Genomic DNA, 15905 nt, shown 5'->3' on the forward strand with positions numbered 1-15905 from the left:
ACGCAGCCATAATTTTGTCTTCTTTTTCCATTCCCTAATGTACAGAGATCTGCATGTGCCACTCTTGTGTTCTCTGAGCTATTACTCAGGGCCAGCCAAGACAGTGTCCAGAGCTGATCATTTACCTGGGGGCCCAGAGGCCCTGCCTTTGACAGAATTTCAGGGACAGAGTTGGACAGGAAGGCAGAGGTAGTAAATGTTACTGCCATGAGAAAAGGACTTTCCCTCAGGCAGCTGGTGGTTTCTCATTCGAGGAGTCTAGTCCAGAGAATCCATTTCTTCTTGGCCTTCTGCACTCCCCTCCCCCAAAGGCTGTTGGGTTCTGATGACCACTGACTTCAGCAGAAGTTGATAAGGGGGAAGGAATCTTCTATTACCACAGTGGCTTAGTCTTCCTGGAAAACTGGTTGCTGAGTGTGGGTTATCCATGGCTGTCTCTGGGTCTTGTACCCCTAGGAAGCTTTGAGGCTGTTTTCGCTACAACTTCGGACAGAGCAACACGACAGGGTCCCAAAGATAGCTCCAAATAGAGGGCACAAATGACCTCCCCACATACCCAGTCTAGAGGTACCTGGGATTCGGTTCCCTGGGAGCTGAGGTGGGAAACGGGAGCCCAGGGAAGGTCATTGGAAGTGTCTGTGGTTTCATGATTGCTTCTTTCAAGCTAGCCAGAGCTGTGCTCCTCTTGGGCCTAGCGAGGTTACTGGCTTTTTTGCTCTTCAAAGATTGGGGGTGATGAAGAAGCATCTTCAAACAGTATTTAGGCTGACAGATGTATCTAGTTGAAGTATCTGCCTTTTGAGGGTGACTCAAAATTACAAGGGGACTATCAGCCAATTAGCTTTTGAAAAATCAGGAATGTGCTTAAAATGCTAGTGAGCGGTTGTGAAGAGCAGGTTTTTTCCACGGGACAGGCAGTCTTTCCTTCCTCTTCCAGAGCTTTCTCCCTCCCATTGCCTCCTGCAAAGCCTCGCCTCTGGTGCCAGGAACCTTCTGTGGGGGAGCAGGCTACTGGCTATAGTGGAGCTAGAGCGAGCCTTCATAGAGAATGTGCTGTCCCAAACCCAGGAATGACCCTGTGGTAAGGTTAGGGAAGAGCTGCAGACTTCGGGCAGGTAAAATCAAGCCTTTTTTCTAACCATGGTAACCTTAGCCATTTCCACCTGGTAGGTGTATGCTTCCAGCCCCCGCTGGCATCCCCAGCTCCGCCACCCTTTTACAGGGTGTCGTCAGCACCAGGGACTGGAGTTCATGGACTTAGGAAGGGGTAGGAGACCGGCTGGCACCCCCAAGCTGCCTTAGTGATCTGGGCCCTTCCCCAGCAGGTGGCTGGGACATCGAGGGAGAATGGCCCTGCCTAACCTGGGGGGGCGGGGAGTGGGGGGAGAGGAATCTGGTCAGCCTCAAGGGGGCATCGCTTGTTTGGTGACAGGAGTTGGTGGCATTTATTAAAGTCCACTCCTTTCCCCTTAGAAGGAGATCATGGTACAAAGGCCAGAAGGGGCCTAAAGGCATGACGACCTCTCTGTGTAGAAGCCAGGGACTTCTCTCCACCAGCTCTGGGAAAGTCAGTAGATTGGAGTTTCACCTTCAGGGTCAAGGCAGTGGGCTGATGGGGATCGTGGAGGGTGTGGGTGGGTTTTCCTGAGACTTTGTATAATGCTGAATGTGTCCAGAGGGATGAGTTTGCAGAACCTCATATTGGTATATTAAAGAAATAATAAAATAAAAAAGCACTTTAGGTTATTTTATCTTTAACCCAATTGCTGCAATTTCTTTTGTGTATATATATACATATATATACTTTCCACAAAGTTTTATTTTTTGCTCAGAATAAAAATTTAAATTGAGGTGTGAAAAGAAAAGCACTTACCTTGGTGCAATATGTGTAGCTTGACGGTCGTTGTCCCATGTGGCCCTGGCCTGGCTGCATTTTTCCGCTCTGATCAGCCCTGTGCTGTGAGGCTGTCCGTAGGGAAACACTATTATGCATTCTCAGCAACTGCTTCAATCTATGCAAGCCTTCCCTGTGTGCCCGAGGGCGCCCCCTCAGGCTCTCTGAAGAACTGCTGCGGGTCCTGTTTTCTTCTGCTGACTGTTGAGGCCCTTTCTCATCACTTCTTGGTCCCTTGCCATCTTGCCCCACCTTCACCATTACAAAATGATGCCTGAAAGGAAGGAACAGGTTGTTCCTAGGTAGAAACCTGGCACCTTCTAGACTTTTCTATTTGTTCACTGTCTTTAATCTTAAAGACTTCTCCAGAGTCACTGAAACCATTGATTTGTGGAACTGCAACAGTATTGCTAGAGTTACATTTTCCTCCACCACCAATCAGAAACATGTCTGGGAGGTTGTGGTGGTAGTGGGGGAGCGGGCAACATGAGCCATTTCCCTACTGCTCCCCTCACCACCCGCGTTGGTTCTTTAAGAAAAAACGTCTCCAGCCTTCATTAAATCCAGTAAACAAAGCTGTTAATAATCTGCTTTTTTGACTTTCTTCCTTCCCCCATAGTTCCCTTTTGTCTGGGGGGGGAGTACCCCCCCCCATTTTATCTTCAATTCTCAGACTACAGTAGAATAGAGAAGTTTTGACATAACACTTCAGCCAAAGCAGAAGGATTTCCACAGATCAATATGCAAATGGGCCTGCTGTGACATAGATGGGAAGTTGTCCATTCCCTAATATTGGGGTGGGGGCAGGGGGAGGCAACAAAACAGAATTTTGCGTATTTCTGGTTGGTAGTCAGTTTAGTCTGTTTCCTCTTGCATGGTTTTGGGGGACAGGGAGAGTCCTGTGTTTCCTCTCATGCCCCTTGGGGACGCTGACGATCACTGTTGGGGCATTTCTCACACTTATTCCTGTTCCAGAGGGCTTCTCAGTCTGCACTGAAAAATGCAAAATTAAACTGGATCTTACGTCAATGTGTATATAGTACAAGCTTTTTTTACTGGAAACAAAGTTTAAAACCACACACTGCCCTTTTGGTGGTGTGCCTGCTGGGCCAAAAATTGGGTGATAATGTAGTGTCACTTTCTCAGCTCAATGCAGTTTCTACTCTTTTTCTTATGGGAAAATTTTTCATAAAACCTTTTTTCACCAAAACCCAGGGGTGTTTTTTGCAATATCCTTGTTATCCTCGTAGTGGTGCCAAGTCAGAGGCCTCTCTTGCCCTTCTCCCATGTCCTTAGGCCTCCCTGAGGCGCCTTTGGTTCAACAGTCTACATCCTTTGTTGTGTTTTGGAGAATGTGGGGGTGGAGGGTCAGAGTTCAAGGTGGCTGTTACCTTTCCCTATCAACTCTTCCAAGTCCCTTTTTTGGGGGAAGGTGGCTGGAAACAAGTTTTTGCTGAATCCCTGGCTCACATCTGGCCAGGAAAGTCAAGACCCACAGAGAGCCTTCTTTTTTGACACACAGTAATAAGTCATTGGCCGGAGGTCTTGGTGACAGTTTTTTAAATCTCAAATAGTTTTATTTGGTTTATGTGAAAGCCTATCAAAGTTATTGAAGTGTGAAACATGGGAACAACGGACTTCCACCGAGCGATATGAAAACGTTACAGGTTCAGTACTTCCAAAGGAAGAAACCTCCAAACCCAAAAAAGTAAATATGAATTTGTATTTTTGAAGAATGTGAAATAATGGTGTTTGCTTAATTGCTCATTTTGTATAAACTTAATATTGTACTTTAAAATATCTGCTAAGAAGTGAAAATTTAACTTTTTGGAATTGAAAAAGCAATATTAATACTAATGAAATCCTAATTAAATGCTTATTTAAATCTGGTAGTATCTGTGGCATTTCTTCCCAAACCTACCCATGGTTGATGATTTTCCTCTACTTACCACCCCCTCCCCTCCTCAGCTGAGTCTTGGGGGACAGAAAGGAAAGGTCGGTCACCAGGAGAGTCTGCAGGTTTCCTTTTAATCAAGGCTCTGCTAAAAGTGTTTTGCGGGGCTAGGAGCCCCCAAAGCATGAAATGGACATGTAACACCACCTGGATCCCCCAAAGCAGGCCAGACCACTCTGGAGGGCACTGCTGGTCTGCCCAAATCCGGGTAATCAGACAGGGTATTCGTTGGCTACATTTCAAAGCTCAGCACTGCCTTCAGCCAGGATGAAGTGGGAGTGAACCCAGCTGCTAGCAGAGCTGCCACCCCAGGCTGAGAGCCAAGTACCAGCCACTGCCAGTGAAGACTGGCCCCTTTACTGAAGGGAGTTGTTCAGAGTTCAGCCACCAGCCCCGGGAGGGAGAGAAGTCGGGGCGCCCATCAGGGATGCTCAGGGCTCCGCAGCTCCATCGCCAGCATCCTTTGGAAAGCCACCTCTGGCGGAGACAGCTGGCTGGGGAGGTGCTCCGGGTTTGGCTGAGACGTTCTGGTTGGAACAGAAAGGAAAAGTGAGGCTGGGAGGAAAGGCCTTGGATTAGGCCCCGCAAAGGACTTGGCCACTTGGCATTTGGATAGCACAACTTTTTCAAAGCCTCTCGCCCAGATGAAAGGAGGTTCAGGGGTAAGGCGGTGGGGACACTCTTCCACCCTCCAGGGGAGGCTAGGGCTTAGCAAGTCCAGCCACGGGGCAGTTCCCACCTCCCAGGCCCAGCCCGGGGTGGGCACTGACCCCGCCACCAGCCGGCTCCGGGCGCCGGCGGCCCAGCTGCCGCAGCATCTCTTCGCAGGCGGCGATGGTGTCCAGGAGCTGCCGCTGCCGCTGCTCCACCGCGTCCAGCAGCTGCTGGGCGCGCTCATCCCGGGGCGGCTGCGGGGGTGGCCTCCCGCCGAGCCCCAGCCCCGCCTTCCCACGGTCCACGCCGGCAGCCTCCCTGCCCGGGAGAGAGCGAGAGACACACGGTCAGGGCCGGCGCTCGCGCGGGGTCTGAGCCCCTTCCCCCCGCCCCGACGGGCCCCCTCTCACCCCCGTGACCAGTCTGAGCCCGGGCCCCATTCCATCTCCGCCTGCGCGGCCCGACCACCGCCCCCCTTTCAGCCGCCCCCCTCCCCAGCGCTGCGCTAGGGCTCCGCAAAGCTGCGCCCCGCCCCGTCCCCACCGGTCTCCTTCAATCCTCCTGGGGGTCGCGGTCCCTTTAAGCTGCCCGGCGCGGAGGTGGGGCCGAGCCTCCCCGGCCGGAAGCTGACTGGGCGCGTCACTTCCTCCCGGAAGCGGGCCCTGGCGGATGTCTCCGGCGCGTCGGTGCAGGGGGCTGAGGGCCGCGGTGGCTGCCAGCGTGGGGTTGAGCGAGGGGCCGGGCGGCTCCGCCCGGAGGGGCCGCCTCCTCCGCCCGCCGAGCCCCGCTCCGGCGGCGCCGGGGGCCCGGCTGTTCCGGCTCCCAGGGAGCGGGGCCGTGCGGGCCGCAAGCCCGGAGCGCGCCGGCTGGACCGAAGCGCTGCGGGCCGCCGTGGCCGAGCTGCGCGCCGGCGCCGTGGTGGCCGTCCCCACCGACACGCTGTACGGCCTGGCCTGCTCGGCGAGCTGCTCGGAGGCACTGGGCGCTGTGTACCGCCTCAAGGGCCGCAGCGAGGCCAAGCCGCTGGCCGTCTGCCTGGGCCGCGTGGCCGACGTCTACAGGTGAGGCCGCCCCGACCCGGCCCCGCTGGGGGCGGCACCGCGGGAGGGGCTTCCGGTGACAGGCTTGGGAGACTGAGGCGCAGAGAGCGGGAGGGGCTTGTCCAGGCTCACCCAGGAATCCGGAACTGGAAATGTGTATCGAGCACTTAACGTCTTCTAGTCCCTGAGAGAGGTGCTGGGGCGCAGCGATGAACGAGGCAGGCAGGGTCCCTATCCTCCCGGCGATTTTGTGATGATGAGGGATGGGGGTCGGGACTTCCACGGTTTAAAAACGGCAACAAAGGAAACAAACGCTATGGGGATGCTTGGAAGAAAATGAAACACGGAGCGTGATAACGGTGTAGCTGTTGTAGTCTCGGAGACCAGAGGCATGTGGGCTCCAAGCCGTGGGTGTTCCTCTGGAGCACTGCCTTCTCAAACTCTTAGGGAGGTGAAGAGGAAGACAGATCCCATTGTAGTCCCCAGGTTCCCCTTTTCTAGATCTGCCTACCGTCTGGGATAGGACCAGTAGAGACCCTTCATTCTTGGGTAGATTTGTGCCATCTCTGTTTTTCAGGTACTGCCATGTGAGAGTACCCGAGGGACTCCTGAAAGACTTACTACCAGGACCAGTGACCCTGGTGTTGGAACGCTCAGAGGAGCTCAATAAGGACCTGAACCCCTTTACTTCTGTGAGTCAGAGTTTCTCCTGTGTCCCCAGACTTCTGCCATCTGGCTTTCACTAGGATCCAGGCGAGAGCCATTCCCTATCCCTTCCAACCTTTCTGACTATCTTCTTTCCCCTTGCCTCATAGCTTGTAGGCATCCGGATTCCTGATCATGCCTTCATACAGGATTTGGTCCAGGTGTTTGGGGGACCACTCGCTCTCACCAGTGCCAACCTGAGCTCCCAGGCCAGTTCTCTGAATGTCGAGGTAAGTTACCCAGCCCTCCCCGCAGAAACATCACCAGGCCAGACACAGTTTCCTCTGAGTCAGTAGGGTTGATGGTTCACCGGAACGCCTTGCAGGAGTTTCATCCATTGAGTCTGATGGTAGGAGGTCTGTCCTGTTGGCAGGGGTGGGGTAGCGAGGTGGGGGGATCCAAATTAAAGAATCTTGGAAAGGTTTAATTGAAAAGCTTGAGAGGTGAGGGGAAGAATTAGTGTTTTCTTCTTGTTGTCTTTTTAATAATAAGGAACATCATGGTGAATCTAATTCTTTCCTTCTTTTTGTGGTGGTAGCTGTTGGAAAGTATAGTCAGGTACTAAGTCTTTACAACAGTGCTGTAAAGACAGTTAAGGCTCCAAAAAGTTAAATCACTTGGCCCAGGGACTCCTGACTCTGTTCTCTTCTCTGGCCACTAGCCAGGTCAAAGAATCCATCCTAATTCTGTCTTGACTGCATAGCTTGGAATGAATGACAACACAAAGAAATGACAGTTACAGGGGTGCCTGGGTGGCTCAACTGGTTAAACGTCTGCCTTTGGCTCAGGTTCTGATCCCAGGGTCCTGGGATCTAGCCCCACATCAGGCCTCCTTCTCCCTCTCCCTCTGCTTGCCACTGTCCCTGCTGTGTGCACGTGAGCTCTCTCTCTCACTCAAATAAATAAATAAAATCTTAAAAAAAAAAAAAAAGATGTCACTTACCACTTTTCTTCTTCCTGAACTTAAATATAAAACACAGCACAGTGATGGGGTTTTCCATGTCCAGACCTAGAGAGTGGTTTCAGGAGCCTTAGAAACTGAGAGTCCAGCATCCTGTCTTATTCTGGGACTGCAGGCTTTACCTGGTGGCTATGCCTGAGGCAGTGGGATGGGGGTGGGGGTATTCTTGTCAGCAAACAGTTGACCTGTCCAGTGCAGTAACTGGTGGTTATGCTCCTCCATCCCAAATACCCGGGCTTAGCCACCGCTGCAGGGTTTTCGTGAGTGGTGGTGGTGGGGAGAGTGGGTGATGCTCTAACCCGGTTAACAGTTCACACCATGGATTTTGGAGGGGCTATCCTTCCCACCACCCAAGGATTGAGAGCTGGTGTCACGCATGTGCAGAATGCACCCTGCCTTCCTCTCCCTGTCCTTACCCAGAGTTCTCCTGAGAGCCAGGAGATGCACTGGATGACGTAACTTGCATGCACTGACTCAGAAGTTTGGGCGAAAGTTCTGGGTAAAAGCCTACATCTTTGGACATCCACCTAGACCTCCAGTCATCGGACCTATATGTCCCTAACAGAAGCCCTGTGTGCAAGCTCCTCTTGGCATAACGAGGTTTTTTTTTTTTTTTTTTTTAAAGCTCTAGATAGGTGTTCCTTGAAGTGCTAACCTGGGGCAGCTCCAAACCCCATAGGATGCCATTTCCTAGACGCTGACAGACCTTAACTGAAGGAGGTTCCATCCCTGCTTAGAGGAAGACACCTCCTGTTTTAGACGTGTGCGGGCTTCGTCTTCTTGGGCACGTTGCGTGCACGGTGACAGCATTGTGGATGCCAGAGGTGGTGTCCATGATCTTCCTCTCCTTCTTCTCAGGAGTTCCAGGACCTCTGGCCTCAGTTGTCCCTGGTCATTGATGGGGGACCAATTGGGGACGGCCAGAGCCCTGAGTATCGCCTGGGCTCAACTGTGGTTGATTTGTCTGTACCTGGAAAGTTTGGCATCATTCGTCCAGGCTGGTGAGTCTGCTATGGCACGGGGAAAGAATTTGAGGAAGGTTGGAAGGTGAAAAAAAAAAAGGCCTTAATAAAATAAGGATTGGCACTCCTATCTTGTCCTGGGTGGGGTGGGCAGGTTTGGAGAAGTGGTGGATGGACTGAGTTTGCTGGTATTTGCTAGCTTTTTGAGGATTCAAAGGATTCATCATGGGTTTGGTGACGAGAGCATATTTAAGACCTGAGGGTTTAGAGGTCACTGATCAGCAGACTCTGGTGGGCTCGGGGCTTGGAGAAGTCAGACTTTAACTGCCCTCCATTTTGCTTTCTCAGTGCCCTGGAGAGTACTACATCTATCCTCCAACAGAAGTACGGGCTCCTCCCCTCACACTGATCCTGCTTTTGCGTCTTGGGTAGGGGGAAGGCCCAAGGACTGGTGCTGGACACTATGTGTCTGTCCACTGGGGACTGGCACGGCCTCACTGAGAGAGGCCACTGGAGCTGCGGCGTCACTAGTCCTGACTCTTGAAGGCACTGTGTCTTTCCGAATACTGCACACCAAGTCCCAGAAGCTGCTGGTTTCGTCTCACACCTGGTGGGGGAGGTCATATTTATTATCTGTGATTTCATGTATCAGCCAAAAGCTGATTTAGAGATTTTGTTTGAGAACATTCCTTGGATGTCCTTGTTCTGATAAGTTTCTTTTTTAAAAAAATCTTTTTTGAGAAATAATTTGAGGAACAGATATGGAATCCAGTCGGAGCCCCCCTTCTCTGGCGGGTAGTGGCATTTAAGGTCCAAATCAGCCAGAGCACCAGCTGGTGCTGTTAAGTCTCCAGTGACCAAAGACGTGTACTTAGGCACCCAAAGCTGGACCTCGAGTAGGATAAAGACTGTTGAGCCACAGGCCGGACACTGTTTTCTCCAAACCGGAGAGGCCGGTGGTGTTGTGTGCCTTAAGGCCTGGTGGAGAGAGTCAGCATTCTGGACTAAGGGTGGGAAATGAGCTCAGTTGGCAGGGGGCAGGGCTGGGGAAGGCCAAATCAAAAGAATATGGGAAAACAAATCTTCACTACTCTTTTCAGCCAGTGGCTTTTTTTCTTATTTATTCATAAAATAAATTATAATGAGTTATGCCTACAATACCTTTATTGAATCCGGTGTGTACTCAGAGCCTTTATTCATATGTATGCCAAGTGTTAAACAGAATTATTCTTGGTTATTTGAACCTTGTTTTTCTTTAATAGAAAATGTTTTGTAAATAGTTTATTTTTCTTCTTTTGAATTATTTCCTCAGGGATTAGGATTATAGGGTTAAAGTGTATGAACATCTTTATGGCTCTCGCTACAGATTAGCCTTTGAGAGAACTGACCAGGCTGTAATGAATGAGAATTACTGCTCCTGACCCTGAGCTTGCCATATTTTTAGTGTTTTTCAAACCGTGTGTGTGTGAAATGAAGCCTAGTGTTTCTTGTTTCTGTGAGGTACTGCAGGGCACCGTCCAGCACTGTGCTCCTGTCCAGATCTGCCCTGTCCACCATGGCATCCAGTGCCCGTTACCTCACGGGAGCTGGGGGTCCCACAAGTGGGATTCAAGCTTGAGCCTATAACACAATGCACATATTTCCAAGTAGCTCCTAAATCTTGCCAAGAAGGTGTTCCAGGACCTGCTCTGAGGGCCCCCAATGAGTAGATTCATTTATTTGTAAATAAGCACTGTTAAATATCCCCTCTAAAAATCTTGTTTATACTCCTGGTTTCTTAAGCAAACTCAGTCTTCATTGTGCTCACACTGGCCAGCCCATCTCATGTGTCTGTCACAGCATTTGAGGGAGGGCTCAGAGTTCAGGAAGGCTTGAAGAGAGCAAAGTAATGCTTACTTGAGAAGACCATGTTATATTTAATTACTACAAATCACAGTAGCACTGAAAATGGCCCCACCGAGTGGGCCTCATTCGGTTTAGGCAGCTAGAGGGAGGGAGGATGTCCTGGTCCTCTCCCTGGAGCTAGATAGTCATCTGGGGAAATGTGGGCTCTAGGGCACAGAGGTATCTTCTTAGAGGAGGAAAAAACTGAACTCCCAGCACTGGAGAAAACGGCAAAAAAGGAAAAACTGCTCAGGCACTAGCTACAAGGCCACGCCAAATAAGGAAAGCTGGATCCTGTAAGCTTCTGGAAGAAAAGAACCTTCCTGTATGAAGTCTCTCCCCAGCGCCTAGCACGTAGTAGGTGCTCCATTAGTATGTGTTCAATGAGTGTACAAATGCTTAGGGTTATTTCCTGATCGTTGTGTTCAGGGGTCTACTGGGAAGGGCTTAAACCTAAAATTTCCCTTTTGGGAAGTCTCAGATATGGTTCCCTCACTTGGAGAAGACAGATGCTATGGGAAGAAGGCCAAAGAGGGAGCAGCGCACCTGCCTGCCCAGAGCCCTGAACCCTCCTGACAGCAGTGACCTGGGGACTGCTACGCGACACCAACCTGCTGAGTTCCAAGCTCAAAGGGATAATTCTAAAGTGTTTCTCCAGGTTGTGGAGTGGCCCTGGGCTGAGTCCAGTCACCTGCCAGCCTCTCTGGGTCCCTCTTGGGAGCCCTGCCTTACTTCCCATCCCTGCAGAGCACCCCAGTGCCACATGCCTGAGGAGAAAGCTCTGGTCCCCACCAGCCCAGGCTCGATGGCCCACCCAGAGGCGCCCCACTGCTATCTTGGAGGCCAGTGAGTGTCTCCAACCACAGCTGAGCCCCACATGGTGACACCTTCCGGGGAGGCCAGGACATCGGCACCTCGTGGTCAGGCTCCTCACATCAGCCACTGCTCCTTCTCTTTGATGAAGTGCTCTGCCCAGCGGCGAGTCAGCTCCAGGTACAGGCTGGGCTGGTGAGGCAGGTAGTCCAGGTACAGACGTGTTGGTGTCTTCTTGGGGATGGCCTTCTCGATCTGGGTGCCCTCGTGCCACTCATTGAAAGACGTGATGGAGACAATCTCGGGCCTCACGGTCAGGGCTGCCTGCAGGGCTGTCTCGTAGTACTTGCCATTGACCCTGTTCCGAGTATTGTGGTTGTTCCAGGGCCGGATGCTGGTGTCAATGTAGCCAGGCCCCACGCTGGGGATGAACATGAGGTTGTTGGCATCACAAAAGCTCTTCACAGCCTTCCAGTTCTGATGGGAGGAGCCGAAGGAGAAACCGTTGGAGGCGAAGTAGGTGTACATGCCGTCAAACCCGGCGGCCAGGATGTCGTGGGTGTGGCCCTCTTCCACCAGCAGCGCGATGAAGACCCCATCGTAGGGGGTGTTGCGGATGGAGTGGGGCCCGTTGGGTGTCAGGAGGTGGGCCCAGGCCTCAGGGGATGTCAGGTAGGAGTCATAGATATAAAAGAGTGGGAGGCTCTTACCCATGCTGTTCTTGTAGCGGTAAAACGCACCATGGGAGCCATACCTGAGGAGCAGGAGGGAGAAGAACCTGAGCTGGTGGCCTAGGAGGGGGGCAGCCAGCTCAGCTGTCAGGCAAGCCACGGATCAGGTCCTTCCTTATGCCCAAGTGTGATTTGGGATCCAGCCCTTCCCTGTGCTTGCACCCCTCGTGCCTCATAGTTCCCACCCTCTTCTCCCCAGCCTCAACCTCCCTCCATTAAAGCCTCACTTCCAGTCCCACACCACACCAATCCCCTCTCCCATTGGGACTACAGGAGCAGCCAGCCACTGGGTCTCCAGGCTCCCACTTCTGGCTCCCTATAACCTACTCTCTTTCTAAGGCATGAACCAGATCCGACTGCTCCTGAGGGAGACACGCAAGGCCCTTCCTACTTGATCTGGCCCTCCCCACCTCCATCCCTGCATTACCCCATCTCCACACACCAGCTACACAGCCTTTTATTCTGCTGTCAAGCTTGTCCCATTATGTCCCATTATGTCCCATTATGTCAGATCCCTTTGGATCTGACAGCCCTCTGCCTGGAATTTTCTGCCGCAGATCTTTGCAGAGCTAACTCCCTTCAGGTGTTAGCTCACACATTCCTCTCCTCAAGCTCCCCTGCCCACCCGTTCTAAAGTCTAGCACCCATTCTCAGGCATGCTGTAACACAGGACCCTGCTCTATTCTTTACTATCACTTTCTCATAGCATGGGTCACTATGTGATTTTTCATGTGTAACTACTGTGTGCCTCACTGCAGCGACACACTAGAATGTCACCTTCGCTAGCCCTACCCATGACTGTACAGCCAGGGCTCAGGACAGAGCCTGGACACCGGAAGGCACTTAAAATATTTTTTGAATGAATGGATGAAACTACAAGCACTGTACAAGCCACTTTCACATATTTTAACTCCTGTAACTCTCATGAGACTCAAAGGTTAAGAGGCTTGCATCAGATCACAGATTGGAGGCTGCAGAACTGGAATTCAAACCCAGGTTGCTGACTCCAAGCCTAGTACTGTATTTCTGGGAAGGAGCTGCTGAGGACACCGGCATTCTTCCCTGGTGTCTCTCGACCTACCCCTCTAAGTCTATCCCCGCCCCCCTTTTTGATCCCCATCAAGATCCAGGCTCCACAGCAGCCTTACGTGTCAATGATGTACTTGATGTTGTCGTGCAGAGTGATGTCATCCCGGCCCTTGTAGGGTTGGATATGGAAGGCCACCTGCCACAAACAGAGGAGGTACTGGTCAGGTGAGTATCTGCCCACAGGCCACAACCCATAATAAGGCTCATGCTCCACTGGGGCTTGGAGGAGGAGGCTTGGCAACGGTGGGCATAACAGAGATAAAAGCAGCCACTGCCCTTAGGGTCGGAAAAAGAGGGACAAGAAGCCTGGCCCCCTCCCACAGCAGGGCATCATGGGGATCATTCCCATGGGATGTCACTGGATGGCTAATTGGTTTAAGCTTATGTGCCAGCTCCATATGATTGGCACTAGCTATCTGAAACCATGGGAACAAGTGTGCTGAAGCTGTCTGGCGAAGGTGCTCTGATCTGTTCACGTATCAGTGATGGGCTCAGGAACAGGGATGGGCCTCTGCTCTGCTGTTTCTTTTCCTTCACCCCAGGAAAGGGTGAACCAAATAACTTATTTTGTTCATTTGGGGAAAATAACTGGACATGTTTAGCTCCACCCCATCATTTTGAAAGTGCACCTGCCTGCCTATACTCCCCTCCTTGAGGCCCAGCACTGCCTCCTACTAGGGATCTCAGACGTTTGGCGCTTGCCTGCCCTCTATCCAGAGTCAGGGTCTCCAACCTAACCTCTATCACAGTGATACTTACTCAGTCTTCCCATTTCCCCTAAATTTAGTTGTCCCAGTTTTTCCTCCCAAAATTCAAGAGAATAAGAGGGACAGGTGCTATTTATTAGAACCCCACCCCAACACCACACTTGCTGTGTATCTGCCATATGTGGGCTAAAGCCAAAAACTAACCCTGTGGGCAAAGAAGGGGAAATCTCCAGAATGGGCCAAAGAGCACCTGACGTATTCTTGGACACTCACCTGGATGTTGTACTGATGGGCGGTGTCGAGAATGGCGGGTACCAGGTCGTCTGAGGGTTCCCCGTTATCATCAGCCATACCAGGTGGGTACCAGGACAAGACCAGGACGCCTGAGTCACAACATAGAAGCTACTTCAGAGACACACAGTACCCCTGCAACAGAGATCCATTTCCTCCCAGACCGTCTCCAACTGCAAAATGGTTTCTGAATGAAACCTTGAGCGAGGCTCCTGCCAGCTTCACTTCCTGCGAATCGAATCCCAGAGCCTAACCTCCTGGAGCTGTCCACGCCCACGGTGCTGAAGCTCAGCGCCAGCGGGAACCTTTGCACATCAGGCGGGGAAGGAGCCTGAGAAAAGTCAGGAGGACGTGGACTTCCGCTTGCAATGGCAAGCAGTAGAACAAAAGGAAATGAGTGGATAATGCCACACCCATCTGGAAGCCACAGTATTCTCTCTGGAGGACACCTCTAAGTTCCCGCAGGGAGAGGGGCCCCATGCAGAAGTCATCTCATGCCTTCGGAGGGAAATAACATCTGTCTCGACTGCCTCTTCAGACTGTAAAATCCTGAGGAATAGCCTCTGTGGCATTTCTCTGTGAATACCTCCCACCACTGTCTCTGTCATTCAAACCCCCCGCCCCCCATTCACTAACCATCTCTAGATAAATTGAAATGTGTTCTAAAATCCAGGAGAATTCAGTGACACAGTCTGAAAGAAGTGAGCTTCCCCACCAAGCCTGCCTACAAAAGAGTCTCCCAGGGACCTCTTTGCAACCAGAATACTCCTGCCACCCCCACCACCCTACCCCTGCACTGCAAACAGCCGGGCTCATCATGCAATATGGGCAAACTTTGTTTTTGCAGCCAGTAAGAACTGGAAGGGTTGCTGCCCTATCCTGTATCTGGTGTGAAAGCATTGCCATCCCGGGCATGGCTCCTCTGAACCCCATTCCTAGAGTCAGGATGCCCAGTCCTCACTTACCCAAGCCTAGAAGCCCAAGAGATGAAGACTTCCTCCCTCTCCTTGCTGTCCCTACCTGGGACAGCTCGGAGCAAATGCCTTCTTCCACTGGCCCTCCAGGCAGCTCCGCCCTATGAAAGGGCCCTGCTGTGAGGGGTCATATGGCGAAGATGGAGTAGTCTTAATACTAGGAGGGGGGAGGGCGCCGCGTGGTAAGTGCTGAATGAAAATAGAAGGGAGGGAGTAAGAAGCCAGGCTGAAGGGTGAGTGGGACCAGAGGCCCGTGACAGGACCAGCGGGAGTTGGGGTATGGAAACTGAGGAAGGGTGAGACTGGGGAACAGGGCCTCCCCGGGGGTGGGGGTGGGGGTGGGGGGGAAACTCACCGATGGCGGCTTCCTTGAGCTGGGTCATGTGCTCCCGCAGCACCTCGGGGTCCCGGGAGCTGTAGGGCCCCAGCTCCGGGTAGAAGCTGGAGCCCAAGTCGTCGGGAGGGCTATGGCGGCCGCGGGGATAGCTGGCCGAGATCTTGGGGTCCCAGTGCGGCACCATGACGTGGTCCCAGTGAATGTAGTGGCCCTCACGCCGCGGGCTCCCGTACCACGAGTAGTAGAAGGCGTGCAGGTCCGAGTAGACGCGCAGACTCTGCCCGAGGGCGGGCTCGGCCTCCGCGGGGGCCGGGCCCGGGGGACTGCCGGGGCCGGCGGTGCGCGGCGGCGGCGGCGGCGGGGGCGGCGCGGCGGGGGCGGCCGGGGCCCGGGCGGCGGGCGCGGGGGCTCCCTCCGGGCGTCGCTCAAAGGGCGCCAGCTCCAGGCCGGGGCCCAGCGCCGGCAGTCCGTCCGGAGCCTTGAGCGTGCGCAGGCCCATGAGGGTGCCGAAGGCGAAGAGCAGCACCAAGAACAGCGCGATGCAGGCGCGGCGCCGCCGCCGGGCCATGGCGGCCCCTGCGCTCCTCGCGGCCCGCCCGGCTACCTCCCCGCCAGCCACGCCATGGCTGCCCACCCGGCTCCCGCGCGCCGCGCTGCCCGCGCGCGTCCCAGGGAGACGGCGACGCCGAGAGCCGAGCGCGGCGTGGGCGGCTCCCCGCCTCTCCCCCGCAGTGCGGGCGGGCCCGGCACACAGCGAATGTAGATGGCGCAGACCAAGTGGTCAGGAGCCGAGGGGGGAGTGGACGAGAGGAGAGGCAAAGAGTAGCAGAGCTACGAGTTCCCGGAGCCAAAGGAGCAGGGGCCTGGTCAAGCTGCGCGGCTCGCGGAGCACTTGTCGCCTTTGGGCTC

General features: G+C 53.3%; 3 protein-coding genes across 5 annotated transcripts; 1 reads left to right on the top strand and 2 right to left on the bottom strand.

Annotated features, from left to right (window-relative positions):
• Positions 1 to 3901: 3901 nt before the first annotated feature.
• On the bottom strand, positions 3902 to 5180 carry C1H1orf122 (chromosome 1 C1orf122 homolog). Of its 2 annotated transcripts, none has more exons than XM_046003945.1 (3): positions 5046 to 5180; positions 4619 to 4820; positions 3902 to 4375 (listed from the first exon to the last, which is right to left on the bottom strand). In XM_046003945.1, the coding sequence occupies exons 2-3, from the start codon at positions 4664 to 4666 to the stop codon at positions 4280 to 4282; spliced, it is 144 nt and encodes a 47-aa protein (XP_045859901.1). In that variant the 5' UTR covers positions 4667 to 4820; positions 5046 to 5180; the 3' UTR covers positions 3902 to 4279. The 2 variants fall into 2 exon arrangements, with proteins under 2 accessions (XP_045859901.1, XP_045859893.1); XM_046003937.1 differs by lacking the exon at positions 5046 to 5180 and adding an exon at positions 4913 to 5043.
• YRDC (yrdC N6-threonylcarbamoyltransferase domain containing) lies at positions 5172 to 10965 on the top strand. Its single transcript, XM_046003927.1, has 5 exons — positions 5172 to 5563; positions 6120 to 6234; positions 6358 to 6477; positions 8067 to 8209; positions 8519 to 10965. The coding sequence occupies exons 1-5, from the start codon at positions 5172 to 5174 to the stop codon at positions 8577 to 8579; spliced, it is 831 nt and encodes a 276-aa protein (XP_045859883.1). The 3' UTR covers positions 8580 to 10965.
• A 19-nt stretch (positions 10966 to 10984) lies between these two features.
• On the bottom strand, positions 10985 to 15693 carry MANEAL (mannosidase endo-alpha like). 2 transcript variants are annotated; one of them, XM_046003912.1, is made up of 5 exons: positions 15015 to 15693; positions 13668 to 13777; positions 12747 to 12823; positions 11578 to 11621; positions 11227 to 11344 (listed from the first exon to the last, which is right to left on the bottom strand). In XM_046003912.1, exons 1-5 carry the CDS (start codon positions 15562 to 15564, stop codon positions 11316 to 11318), a joined length of 810 nt encoding a protein of 269 aa, XP_045859868.1. In that variant the 5' UTR covers positions 15565 to 15693; the 3' UTR covers positions 11227 to 11315. The 2 variants fall into 2 exon arrangements, with proteins under 2 accessions (XP_045859861.1, XP_045859868.1); XM_046003905.1 differs by having other exon boundaries at positions 10985 to 11621.
• Positions 15694 to 15905: the final 212 nt, after the last annotated feature.

This window comes from Meles meles, chromosome 1 (assembly GCF_922984935.1).
Source record: "Meles meles chromosome 1, mMelMel3.1 paternal haplotype, whole genome shotgun sequence".
Classification (NCBI taxonomy): domain Eukaryota; kingdom Metazoa; phylum Chordata; class Mammalia; order Carnivora; family Mustelidae; genus Meles; species Meles meles.